The sequence below is a fragment of the Chlamydomonas reinhardtii genome, chromosome 12 (assembly GCF_000002595.2).
Source record: "Chlamydomonas reinhardtii strain CC-503 cw92 mt+ chromosome 12, whole genome shotgun sequence".
NCBI classification, from domain to species: Eukaryota; Viridiplantae; Chlorophyta; class Chlorophyceae; order Chlamydomonadales; family Chlamydomonadaceae; genus Chlamydomonas; species Chlamydomonas reinhardtii.
Genome location: NC_057015.1, coordinates 6,007,235 through 6,020,018, shown reverse-complemented (window position 1 = coordinate 6,020,018; position 12,784 = coordinate 6,007,235). Strand labels below are relative to the sequence as shown.

At 64.6% G+C, this 12,784-nt stretch overlaps 1 protein-coding gene across 1 annotated transcript; it reads right to left on the bottom strand.

Moving 5' to 3' along the window:
* Position 1: 1 nt before the first annotated feature.
* CHLRE_12g535050v5 (uncharacterized protein) lies at positions 2-12,703 on the bottom strand. Its single transcript, XM_043068632.1, has 28 exons — positions 12,139-12,703; positions 11,954-12,059; positions 11,664-11,743; positions 11,439-11,447; positions 11,060-11,213; positions 10,689-10,796; positions 10,370-10,502; positions 10,151-10,201; positions 9,909-10,029; positions 9,703-9,758; positions 9,208-9,452; positions 8,954-9,054; positions 8,660-8,727; positions 8,343-8,473; positions 8,129-8,166; positions 7,456-7,907; positions 7,124-7,320; positions 6,912-7,039; positions 6,505-6,787; positions 5,377-6,354; positions 4,957-5,254; positions 4,744-4,816; positions 4,439-4,568; positions 4,132-4,299; positions 3,623-3,991; positions 3,263-3,346; positions 1,188-3,122; positions 2-1,050 (listed from the first exon to the last, which is right to left on the bottom strand). The coding sequence occupies exons 1-28, from the start codon at positions 12,204-12,206 to the stop codon at positions 973-975; spliced, it is 6,642 nt and encodes a 2,213-aa protein (XP_042918727.1). The 5' UTR covers positions 12,207-12,703; the 3' UTR covers positions 2-972.
* Between the last annotated feature and the right edge of the window lie 81 nt (positions 12,704-12,784).

The window sequence follows — 12,784 nt, the reverse complement described above, 5'->3', positions numbered from 1 at the left end:
CCGCACTACAGCCACTAGCGACACAGCCTGGAGTGCGCCTACCCACCCACCCACCACTCCCACTTTCGGAGGGAATGCCAGGGGCAAGCCAACGCATAGGTACCGAGAGCACGCCTTATCAACACGTTCCTCAAACTCCTAGCCTTATCCCCCCCCGGAAAAAACCTGTTCAGAAGCCGCATGCACGCTTGCTTGCACAGCCTTGTGTATGCCCCCGACCCTGCCACGGCAACTTATTAACTGTAGAGCTCAGGCTCGGATTATCCGACGGCAACAGCAGCGCACAAGCACATCGGTTATTGCAACGTAAAACAAACAAGCACGGGCCCCAGCCTTCCGTTAACCAGCAGCAGCCGCGGTCAATGCCGTCAACAGGTTTTGAAACTGGACCAAGTTTATGCTATCGCTGCAGATCGAAAGCTCACAGCTGTTCACTGTGTTGGTAGCACACCAGGTACTAGGTAGTACCACATAAGCACGCGCACTGCGAGATCGCAGATAAGCCAACAATATGATAGTAAACCCCAACAGCAGGACAACGGGTCGGTGGCAACTGTCTCCCAACATGACCGACAGAGCGCTACTGCGCTGGCAGCGCACCGTGTGCAGGACTCGGGGATACACACGCTTAGGGCCGATGGGCTCGGGGTAATGCCCCATCTGCAGGTGACCATCCATTTGAGGCGCTCGCCCCACAGCTCTGGTGATACACAGTGCGGTTTAGAAGCCACCAATGCCACACGAAACCACCACCCGTGCTACCGGATACTAGAGCCACCACAATGATAAAGCAACGGCGGGGTCGCAAAATCCAGGGTGTTAAAGACATCCAAATTCGCATGTACTCATACGGTAGCATAATACTGAGCATTTGTTGTGAAGTGCGACTTTTCCTGCTCACACCTTACGGGGTTTCCATAGGGTTTCACGCTTTCAGCACGATTGGAACACTAATTCCGTTGACCTCCGAACTCATAGTTTGTCAATCAGCGTTAGTTCCTCAGACAGGGACGGCGGCAGCGTCCGCGCCAGGTCTGCCGTGGCCACAATCTGAGGGACAGGGACAAGCGGCCACGAGGCAAAACGGTTGGTTGGCAGCTTAGCCTCAATAAGGCTACCAGTTTCAGGTGCGATAGACTATGGCTGACTATAACAGCTGCCCAATTCCCGCGACCCGCCCTACCCACCTGGCCTGTCTTGGCCTTAGCCATAAGCTTGGCCAGCTGTGCGAAGGCCTTGCCGCGGTATGACACGTGGCCGCTGACGTCACCCGCCACCATACCGCCCTTGAGCGGACCGCACGACACAGCCGCACGCATCCGCAGTCCGCGGTACAGCAGGCGAAGGGGCACCAGGTCTTCCCCGGACCCTGCGCCCACAGACCCTCCGTCCCCGGCATCCGCAGCAGCGGCAGCCGCCGCCAACTGCTCAGGCGTCTCGGTAGCTGGCATTGCCGCGACGGCAGCTGCAGTCCCAAGCAGGGCACCTCGCGCAACACCCGCAGCGGCAACAACCGGCACAGAGCCCGTCCCAGGGCCGACCAACGCTGGGGCCTTGCCTACGGCGGGCGGGGGCGGCGGCTTAACAACGGCGGCCGGCGTTGACACGGCGGGCTGTAATGAAGGACCCCCGCCACCTGGACTGGCTGCCGCCGCAGGCACCGCCAGCTTAGCGAAGGCGCTGGGTGCTGTGGGGTGCTGCCCACCGGGACCAGCGCTGCTTGCCCAGATGCCCGCTGTGCTGGGCCCGCTGTGTGTGCTGCTGCGCTGGGGCTGAGGCTGCGCCGACGCCCAGCCGACCGGCGAGGTGTGCACCTCGATCTCGTTGGATGAAGTGAGGGCGGGCACCTCCTGGCTGGGCAAGGCCCCAGCGGTGGGGGGTGTCTTGACAGCCGCCTCGGCCAACGACAGTTGACTGCTGCTGACGCTAGCGGTGCTCCGGCTAGCCGGCGCCGAAGCAGAGCCCTCTCCGCTCGTGAAGGCTCTTCCCTCTGCAAGGCGCCCCGCCGCGGATGCCGACGCGACAGCCAGAGGAGCTGCCGCAGCTGCTGCAGCCACGCCTGGCCAAGGTGGCTGGTGCCCATGCGAGGGCGCCGGCAGTACCGGCAGAGCGGCAGCATCCAGCACACTCACAGGGCCCCAGCTCTGCGAGCTGGGGCCCGCAAGTGTCTGCCGCGCTGCCTGCTCGTCAAGCGAGTCGCCAGCGTTCCTCCTTGCCGCAGCCCCGGAGCCTGCCGCTCCTGCTGAAGCAACGGCGGCGGGGCTGCCTCGGCTGCCCCTAGGCAGAGCTCCTGCTGCCGCCACGGCTGCACCTTGCTTTTCCGCGCCGCCCCGCCAATGCATGATGTCGCCGCGGCGCGGGCCCGAGCCGCTGCTGGCACCAGCGCCTAGCTGGCGGGACGGCGCAGGAGTCTCGGGCGCCGGCGGCGCTTGCAACTCAATGGATACAGTCGCGCACGCACCGCCGCCCTGGCCCTCGCCCCGACTTCCCCGGCTGGCAGCTATCGCCGCACGCACTTTTGCTGCCAGGTCCGACAACGGCTCAGGCGGAGAACGGACCTGCCCCAGCGCTGGTCCTTTTGCGCTCGATTGCTGCTGGCAGCGCAGCTGCAGCTGCTGCCGCTGCTGCGGCGGCTCCTCACCCTCATGCAGAACCTCCTCCAGGCAGTGCCCCAACACACGCCTGTCCTGCGCGGCCCCGGCAGGCCCCGACCTGGCCTGCCCGCTCGCGGCCGCACCTGCAACATCGCTTGTGCGCGGAGGCACCACGCCGCGAGGAGAACCCGGCGCCGCGCCGCCGCCACCAGGGCGTCCGGGGCCGGACATCGCACTCCCAAAGCGCGGCCGCGAGCCGCCGTGCACTACTGGACTGGGCGGCGCGCCAGCTAAGCGGGTTCGGAACGCCGACGACAGCCGCATGAGTGGATTGCTGCTACCGTTGTTGGACCCGCGCGGCGCGGGCGCGCCGCCGCCGCCCGTGCTGCCGGCCGCAGCCGTGCCCCCGCCGCCTGCACCACCCCCAGTCAGCGGCAGGTTTGCGGTCATTGCGTGGCGCAGCGGCTGCCGCGGGACGAAGCGGTAGCCGTCGCCAAAGCCCGCGCCGCTGGGAGCCGGCGCCCAGACCTGCGGCGACGCGCCGGATACAGGGCAACGTAAATGTTGTGATCATTCCTGTCGGCCCCGCTGCATCCACGTGCGCTAGGCCACTCCTCGACACGTCTCCTTCATGCAAGGCCGTTCAACCCTGTAGTGACCACGCCTACCTCCTCGCACAGCTCGTGCCCCAGCAGCTCGGGGGGCCACTCCAGAGTCGACAGCCGCCCACGCAGCGCCGCTGCCCAGGACACCTACAGCCGCAGCCGCACAGGCCATAGAGAGTTGGCACCGCACCGGTTGCACTGCAACCGCTTGGTTGGGTGCAAGGGCAAGGGGCGCACGTGCACGCAACCACGCACGCACGCGAACACGCACACAAGCACACGCACACGCCGTCTGGGCCGGCTTCGTTTTTTAAACACACACGCGCGCGCACACATACACACACACACACACACAACACACACAAACACACACGGTATACCGGCAAGTACCATAATCACCTCGTTGCGGGCCCGTACACTCACCGCAGAGTCCGAATCGGGGAACACAAGCGTGAGGACGCCGGCAGTGTTGCCGCAGCCGGTGCACCCGCCTCCACCTGCGGCTGCTTCTTTGCCGCCGCCACCACCACCCACTAGCGCTCCTCCTGCTGGGCCCGCTGCAGCGGACGTCTGGCCTGTGGCAGCCAGCGAGATGCCACCCGACAACACATACGCCGCTCCGTTCACCCAGCTGCTACAGCCCCCCGGCCCCGAGCCGCCGGTGCTCCTGTCTTGCGAGCCGTCATCCGGCCCCGACAGCAGCTGCATCGCCAGGTCTTGCAGCACCTGCATGGCCTTGGCGGCGATGGCGTAATTCCAGCTGAGCAGCCGCTCCGCGCCGACCACGCGTACCTGCAGTATATTGGCTTCAGTTGATCGGATCGCCGCACGAGCGACAACACCGTAGGATCTATCCAGCCACGCGCGAGGGCACTATCTCTCCAAGCATGTACGATGCCATCGGGCGCCGCCACGCCGAGCAAGATACGCACCTGCACCACAGTGCCATGCCCTACAGGCGCCGCCAGCACGCCAGGCCTGAGCTCGGCGGCGGTGTTCAGCGGCCGCACCACCAACGCCCGCGGCAGCAACGCGGTGCCGTAGGCCACGTATAGGTGCAACCGCTGCTGAGCCCCATGCTCGATGCCCTCTCGCCCAACCTGTCACGTGAGGCGGGGATTCTTGTTGCGCAGGTCGACTTGGAAAGGATTGCCAGCAGGTCACGAGCGGCTTCAGGCATTGCAAGCTCTCGAGGAGCAGCAGGGTCGCCCACGTGCCCCGCGTGGTTGCGCGCCTCACCAGGTGCAGCCCCGAGTACAGCAGGTAGGGCCGCGCCGCCCGCACGGCGTCCACGTCCAGGCGCAACCGGGTGGCCTCACCAAACACCACCATGCCGCCGTGCACCGTGTCGCTCACGTGCTTGGCCCACCTGCAAAACCGCGGAGCAACGGGCAGCCTGCCATCAATCCGCCAGACCGTATAGGCATGTGCCGCGGCAAAGCCGCCACTTCATATCAAGTAACGATGAACATGACCCAGGCTAAGCAGATTCCATGCGCCATCAAGCTCAGGCTTGGCTAGGAATGCAGGCGCCCGCGCCTTACGTGATGCAGTCGCCAGAGTATTGCGTGCGGCCGCTGATCGCATTCACGGTCACCTCTGCCGCAGCCGCCACTCCTGTGTTCGCAAGGTCAGCGTCTCCATCAGTCTCGTGTCTGCCGTGTCGCCATGTCTGCCATGTCGGTGTCTTCCCTGCACTACCAAGACCGGCGCGCCGGAGATCACACGCCCCGCCCGCAGGACACCGCCAAGCGCACCTGTGTGGATGCCCATCCTCACACGTAGGCCCCGGAATAGCACGACAGCCGCCGCTGCCGGTGCAGCGCCCTCGGCTGCCGTTGCGGCGGTGCCAGTTCCCGGGGTGCTGCCGTCGTTGCTGTGGCGTCCGCCCCCGGTCAACGTCCGAACTCTGTCTGGCGGCGGGGTGGGCGTGTGCGCGCGGCGCGCGGCGCCCGGCGACTGCACAGCCGAGCTCGCCTCTTGCGGGTCCGCGACGGACTGGCGCGTGATGATGCGGACGGACCTTGAGAGCATCACCGCAAGCGACTGATATGCCTGTGTGACCAACGTCGGTGCACTGTGTCGGTCCCACTTCCAAAAGCACATGGCGCGGAAATACCTTAGCGTCAAAGACATCGACACACGTAAATCGCAATAGCCCCACGCGGCAGACTCACATGCACTTGCTCAGAACCGCCGCCGCCCGACTCGTTGGTCAGGCGGTGACCCCACCACTGCAGCATCTGGTTGGCGGACAGGCTCACAGAAGACCGAAACGCGGTCGGCGTCCCGCCCTGCTGCTGCTGCTGCTGCTGCTGCTGAGCGTCCTGCGCGAGAGCCCCGCTCCAACTGACACGGCCAGTGGCGGCTGGCTGGCTACAAGAGGCGTGGATCTGATGCCGGACCCAGCCCTGGGCGCCGCCCACAGCCCCTGGCGGTCCCACACGTGCCGACGGACCAGCCGACGCCAGTCGCCAAAGCAAGCCGCTGCTGTTCCCGCCGACGGCCGCGGTGATGTTTGAAAAGGCTTTCAACAGGCCGCTCCCCAGGCCACCCGTGCCGCCCGCTGTGCTGTGCACCACCGCGCCCAGCGGTGCCGTGGCGGGCACCGCGGGGGCGTTTAGCGGCCCTGTCAGCGTGTTCCGAGAAGACACGCGCCCAAACACAGTGCCGCCGGATTGCAGCCCGTCGCCGTAGGCCATGAGCCCCGCAGCAGGCTCGAATGGGGACTCCATGACCCGCGTCCCCGGGCCTGCTGCGCCTGCAGATGCCGCTGCTGCTGCGTGCTGCTGCGTGCCGCTGCCATGTGCACCTGACGTGCCACCCTTGGATCCTAGCGCTGCCGCAGTAACCGTTGAAGCAGCCGCAGCTGCAGGAGCTGCCACCGCAGCCGCAGCCGTTGCCGCAGCTGATATCGAGATGGGCGTAAAGCAGCTGGTACCAGTTGAATCCGGGCCAACCCAACCTGAACTGCTGGGCCCCCCTGCGCCGTCGGTGCCTTCCTCATCGCCTTCGCTCGCAGCGGCGGGCACTGTGGCGTGGGGCTCGGTGTCCTCCGTCGCCCCCTCCTCGTACGTCCGAGCCTCGTCCGCTTCAGACGCGTGCAGATTGGGCGAGGCGCCGTGACCACTGCCACTCTGGGCCCTGCGATGTGCCTGCACGACCGAACAAGCAAGCAAGGCAGGGCCCGAGAGGCCTTGTAGCTCTGACCAGTTGAGGCGACGGCTGACATCGAAACAGCCCGGGTGAAAGCACAACGCTGCTGCGCAAGCGTGATGCGTTGACCACACGTCTAGCGGACCTACCCCGGTAGAATGACGCCATGGCGACGTGTCTGCTGCCGTGGCCGCCGCGGTCACCGCGGCCGCCGCCGCCTCATCAGCACTGCCCACGTGTAGTACCGGGAGGGCCACACTGCCAAGCGCCCCGCCCCCAGAACCTGCTAGCCATGCGGTCGGTGGCGGCGTGTACGACGCCTGAGCTGGACCGCCAAACAGGCCCCACGATCGGTTGGATCCGTTGCGGGAGCGGCCCGCCAAAGTGGGCGCACGCTGGGTGAGCCCGAGCCGGCCGCTTCGAGCAGTTTGCCTGCGCACACACACCGGCGGCCAGGCGCGACGCACGGTAGAAACGACAGTTCCAGCACTCATGGCGACAGAGGTACTGAAGTACGGTGTACATGAAGTAGCAAGAGGGTCACGCAGCCACTCACTTGCTGCTGGCGGTGACGGGCACCGCCCCGACTTGCGCCAGCGGGTCCACGTCTGGCGCCTCCAGCCCCGGCACCAGGCCCGGCTCAGCCGACAGCAGCTCCTCGGGCCAGGCCGCGTCAAGCAGGGCCTGAGGGGCATTGTTGAACAAAGGACAACAAAATGAGCAACCATATCGGGCAGGGAATGCACCGCACGCATGACGCCGGCTCACTTGTTGCGCCGCCAGCGCGCACATGAGCGCGTCCGTGGCGCTCCTGAACGCCACAATGAAACTGTCGCCCTCCGTCGCCGACTCGTAACCCGACCAGTCGGCGATGGCCTTGCGCATGACGGCGTGGTGTGTGGACAGCGCCCGGTCCATCACGCCCGCGTCCAGGTGCTCCCACAGGCCCGTGCTGCTCTGGATGTCTGAGGCGGGAGCAGGCGGCAGGATGGTCACAAGGAGTAGAGATAAACCATGGCAATTAAGGGCTACGCGAGCAGCAACGCGTGTGGAAGCAGGCAGCGCACTGAGCTGTCCACCAGAAGCACATCTGGGCCTACCTGTCACCAGAAGTGACGTGGCCGGGCCCGCACCAGGCGGCGCCACCACCACGCCGCGTCCCCGTCTCAACGCTGCCGCACGACGCCGGTTGCGCCTCCACAGGACTGCCGCCGTGGCCACCGCGAGAAGCCCCACGCCGCACGGCATCGCGATCGCCAGCACCAGCCGCCCCTCGCTGCTGAGGCCGCTGCCCTTGCCGCCGCCGCCCGCAGCGCCGCCGCTGCCGCCCTCAGCATCGCCTGTTCTTTCGTCACCATCGCCCGTGCTGTACTGCGAGCGGCCCCAGTTCAGCAAGCTGCGATACAGGGGGCCAAACACGGCCGCGCCGCCCTGCTCCTCGACAACGGCGTCCACGGCAGCACCGATCATGCCAAGCACCACGGGTAGCGGCGGCGCCACATAGCCTGGCGTGGCGTTGGTGTACACGACGGCAGCGGCGGTGCACCGTGCCCTGTATGGTGCCAGCGTGATAGGCGGCGGCGCAGACATCTTACCCAGATCGTCCTGGGACGTATGCATGTGCTGGGAAGTGCCCGTGTGGAGTGCTCGTGTGGACTGCCGAGCTGCACATGCACGAGGGGGCTCTGGTACGCACACATGCACAGATGCACAGAACCAGGGATCATGCGCGCACGCGCGCGCACAGCGTCATGCATCCACACCGCAACTCACGAGATATTGACGTTCCCCGGAAATTTTGCCTCAAAGTTCTGCGCTCGCGGACATGGCGGCACAAGTGTCCCGAACTGAATCAAAGTGAATCCAAAAGGACATGCCCCGCAAGCACGTTGACACACCGGTACACGCCAGTCGGCCAACCCCAACGCTCCCCAGTGCGCATCAATCCCACACATTTCCGGCCCGCCCCGCATCTTCCGCACCCCACCTGGTTGGGGTTGCTCAACGCCGTCCGCAGTGTGCTGAGGAACTGGTCCACGTCACTTGGGTCGTAGCCACGCGCCACCCACGAAGCGGCAGCGTCCGGCGTGAGATCCGTGTCACGAAACGGCACCGTCTCTGCGCCGCCACGGGACACGCACATGCGCACACACGTCAGCGCAGCTGTCAGCCTTCAGGCACGGCAGAGGGGCTTGAAGCACCAGCCATGCCTTCCCACGGCCCGACAGCACTAAGGTGGGCAGTAAACTGACCCCCCGTCTCAGTCATCGCCACAACGGCGGCACCACCGTAGCGCCCGCTCACCCAGGCGCGGGTCCAGCAGCACGTCGTCACTGCCCAGCACACTGGGGCTGAGCAGGTAGCTGAAGAGCCTGTGCTCGCCGCACACACACACACACACACACATACACACACAGCAAGGAGAGGGCAGGCTTTAAGCATGGCCACGATGCAGGCTGTCGGAGACGGCCGTCTGCTGCGCACGCGGTATGGATTGCATTCAGGTCCCGCGGGGAAGCAGGGGCCATCAGCACTGAGGGCCCCGGGCCGAAGGGCGCAAGCCGTCAGTGCTCAGGCGCAACAGCCCGCTCTACTTACGAGTAGGCGTAAAACTGGTACTTGACTGGCGTCTGGGCGTTGATGAGGACCACAATACTGGAGGAGGGCGTGGGCTGGTTGACTGGCCGCTTGATGCCAGACTGCAACAAGCGGAAGGAGGGGCGTGCGACCGCTTGTCAAGGCGCAGCACAATGAACGCCCCTCAGGATTAGCACCTGCCACTCCTAGCACGCCCTGGACAGCCCCATACCCCAGGACTAGACAGGACAAATCGATAACGATGTACGACTTACCGCGTCACGGGCCTTGACACGTGCCATGCGACAGCGCGCCGCGTCGCAGTCTGTGAGGTTGCCGCTGGCCCGGTCCAGCACGCGTGTGGATCCAGGGAAGGGCGCCATGCCCATGCGGCCGCGCATGGCGGCGAAGCGGGCGGGCTTCTCGGGCGAGTAGGCGGCCTTGAAGGTGGTGGGCGTGGTGATGGACAGCAGGCAGCGGCCCTCCAGGTACGCCTCGTCCTCAAACACGGCGCAGTTGCCTGCAGTCGCCAGTATCAACCAGGGCCCATCGCAGTCGGAAGCGCACCGGAGAGGGATACCAATCACCATAACAAGGAGTAAAGGGGGCTTGTAAACAACAGCCCAAACTAAACCGAACCCAATGCGAAAGAGGGGGTTACATTGACTAGTGGGGTTACATGGGCAAGGGGGGGATTCGACAAGGACGTTATTCAACAAGAGCGTTTGGCGGTACCCCACGGTCACCGCTAGGCGCTAGCGCTGCCTCACCAGAGAGGGGCCCGACGCGCCGCAACCGTTTCATAATCGTCAGCGCCTCGGCCATGCTGCGTGGGGCGTGCACAGTCGGAGGGCTTAATGTATGAGTGCCTCTCGAGTGGTGTCTGTGGTGGTAAGTCCAGACGCCATACCAAAAACGCGACCGTCTGTGAAGTGGCGCTGCTGGCAGCCACACATATACATTTTTAGCGACTTACGCGCTGCTGTTTGCAAGGTCTGCCAGGGTTTCTGGATCAAGAATCAGCCCCTGTGAGTAGCCTTGGGTCTGCACGAAGCTGCCCAGGATCCACTGCAGAATGGTTCCGTCCACAAAGCAGTCTGCAAGCAGAGAGGAAACAGCATCGGCAGAGCAAACTTGAAAAGCGCAATGCCTTGGTGGCTACAGCCCAAGCACTTTTGGACAGCAACAACAATTCCCCGGTCTCGCGATCTCGCGCACCGGGCGGGGTCATACACATGCCGTAGCCCGGCACGCCGTTGCCGTTCAGGTCTGCGAGCCAGGGTGATGGGCAGTCGGCCGTCAGGTACGAAGCAATGAGCCGGCATGGATTGCGGACAGACCGCCATTGCACGGCCCGGCATTAGGCGCGCCGTTTGCGGGTTCGGTACACGTGCATACAGTACAACGCGTCACATTTGCATTCTGCCATGCGCGCACCTGTTCCGTTGTACCGCTCCGCCAGCGCGAGCACCTGCTCCCACGTGACGGGCACTGTCAGGTTGTCGCGCGCGAACACGGGCTTGTGGTAGAACAGGAACACGGGGCTGGTGGTCACGGGGATGCCCACGACCTGCAGCAGCGGCGGGCGGGCAGAGGGAAGAACACTAAATGGACGGTGTAGTGGAACTTGCTGGGGGATCCATGCATCTAGGCGGCGGCCTCCTTCTCCTCCAACCTCGCCGGCCCCGACTGACTCAAGCAATTTATGATAACTCGGGCGGCACCAAACTATCGCAGCACACGACTCGCTGCCCACCTTGTTACCGTACACCGCCATCTGCTCCCTCAGCGCCTTGTTGATCTCGTACCACCGCAGCTGCCCGTCGTCGCCCACCAGCCCGTTCACGTCCAGCAGCTTGCCGCCCTGCGTGAGTGACCGGAACGCACACGGCGAGTCCTAATCCGGGTGCTTTCTACAGCCAGGCTGGTGTGGGCACTGGGCAGCATTGGTGGCTCATTCGGTAATGACGAGTGAGGTTGTCAGCCTAGCCTGCCAGCCTAGCTGGCCCCTGCCAGGGGTCAAACGCTGGCGGCTGGGGCTGCGACCCAGGTCAGCCGCTTGTCCTCGGCAACGCCGTGCACGTGGCAGCCCGCAGCGCCGCTACCACCCTGCCACGCCCCACACACCTGGTCCAGGTTCGGCAAGAGCGAGGTGGTGGTGATGAATGCGTCCGCGCCGCCAGCCGTGTTGTCACCAGAATCCACCACAGGGGGCGGCCTGGCCATTGCGGAGCGAATCAGCGCACCGCTGCTGCCGATGCGAGTTGAGAAGTTGAAGTAGCTGCAGGCGCAAGACATTGTAGTAGGTACCTTGACATGGCGTTGCTTGCATGGGCCATAGCGCATGGCGCAGGATCCCGCGCATGACGCTGGCCGCATCCCTTAGTTCCTCAACCCTAGTGCAGCTCCCAACACCATGCGTGGTGTTCTAGGCGTGTAATACGGCTGCAGGTCAGGGGTGCAACGACCCCTTGCAACTACATCAGACCAGTCAGACAGGACTCACATTGGGATCCTGCGCCCGGAGCAAGGAGGCAGCGGCCATGGTGGTGGCGGTGGTGGCGGGGGCAGGGGTAGATTGTAAGCCTTGTGCTGGTCGATTCGCGCAACTTGACAGCAGCATCTCGACAACGACAGGCACGGCACACAAGGCCGGCACTGCCAGCTGGCGCGCCTTGCACGCCCGGCCTCCCCACTCCCCGCCCCTCTCAACACGCAGGCTGCTGCTCACCCCGTGGCCGCGCTAAACTGCGTGGACAGGCGTTGCAGCTCCGGGTATAGCCGCGCCACGCCCGCAATCACACGCAGCCGCTGCGGACAGGATTGTGGGTTGCAGGGAAGGGGACGGGCTGTGTAAGCGTGTGAATTGCTTTGTTGAGGCCCGGGCCCCGCCGGTCAACCACGCTCAGGGTTTGAAGCGCTATCCACACCAGTTCAACACGCTGCGTTCGATAGCCAGATCCAGCAGCCGCCCGTACTCGGAGGCGCCTGGCAAACACAGCGGCCTGTAACTCCACGCACCCGCACGGAGCCCCCGTCGTCATCGAATCGTGTGCATGCGTGGATGAGAGAGGACATCACCACCCGCAGCCGGGAGGAGTCCGTGCTGTTGAAGGTGGCGTCACAGCTGCGCAAAAGAGAAGGCGTAGTTGAGCAGGGTCCTCAGGGTCAACCGTGGTTCTTGAGGGGTGACGGGGAGTGCGTACCTGGCGGCCAGTGCGGGAAGCGAGCTCCGCAGGCAGGCGCGGTCCACGGCGACGCCCTCTCCAAGCATGTCGTCAAGCAGCTCCCGATACGCGGTTACGTGCCCATATGCACACCACGCACATAGCAGAAGCAGCGGCAGATACATATCACAACTCCGCGCCATTCGCGCCACCGCGAGCTTTCCAGCAGCTGTCGCCATCAATCAAGCCATCTCCATCGTTAGCATGCGAGGGACGCTGTAGGAGCGTCCGACACAAGCTGGCTACCCGGGTTTCCGCGAGCCTGGTCTGCATCCCTCTGTCCCGTCGCATCGAGCCCTGTGCACCGGCTTGGTGACATATGCACACTGGGCGTGAAGCAGGCAGGTAAAAGATGAAGTATTCTCAGAGCCAGGAGAACTAGTCACTCTGCCTGCGCCACGCGCGACACGGCTAGACGAATGTGTAAGAACACATAGGTAGTCGCGAAAACAATACAAAGCTGCTCTGGCGGCAGTTGAGAGTTGGCTTCGTAGAAGGCTCGCAGTGAACGTGTTCTTTTGCTGCACGCGGTAGGCGGTATATATCGATACTATATAATGCCTTGGGCCGTTTCACAATGCTGAGCAAAACCGTGCCAGGCAACGGTGCCAGGTACGCGATTGGG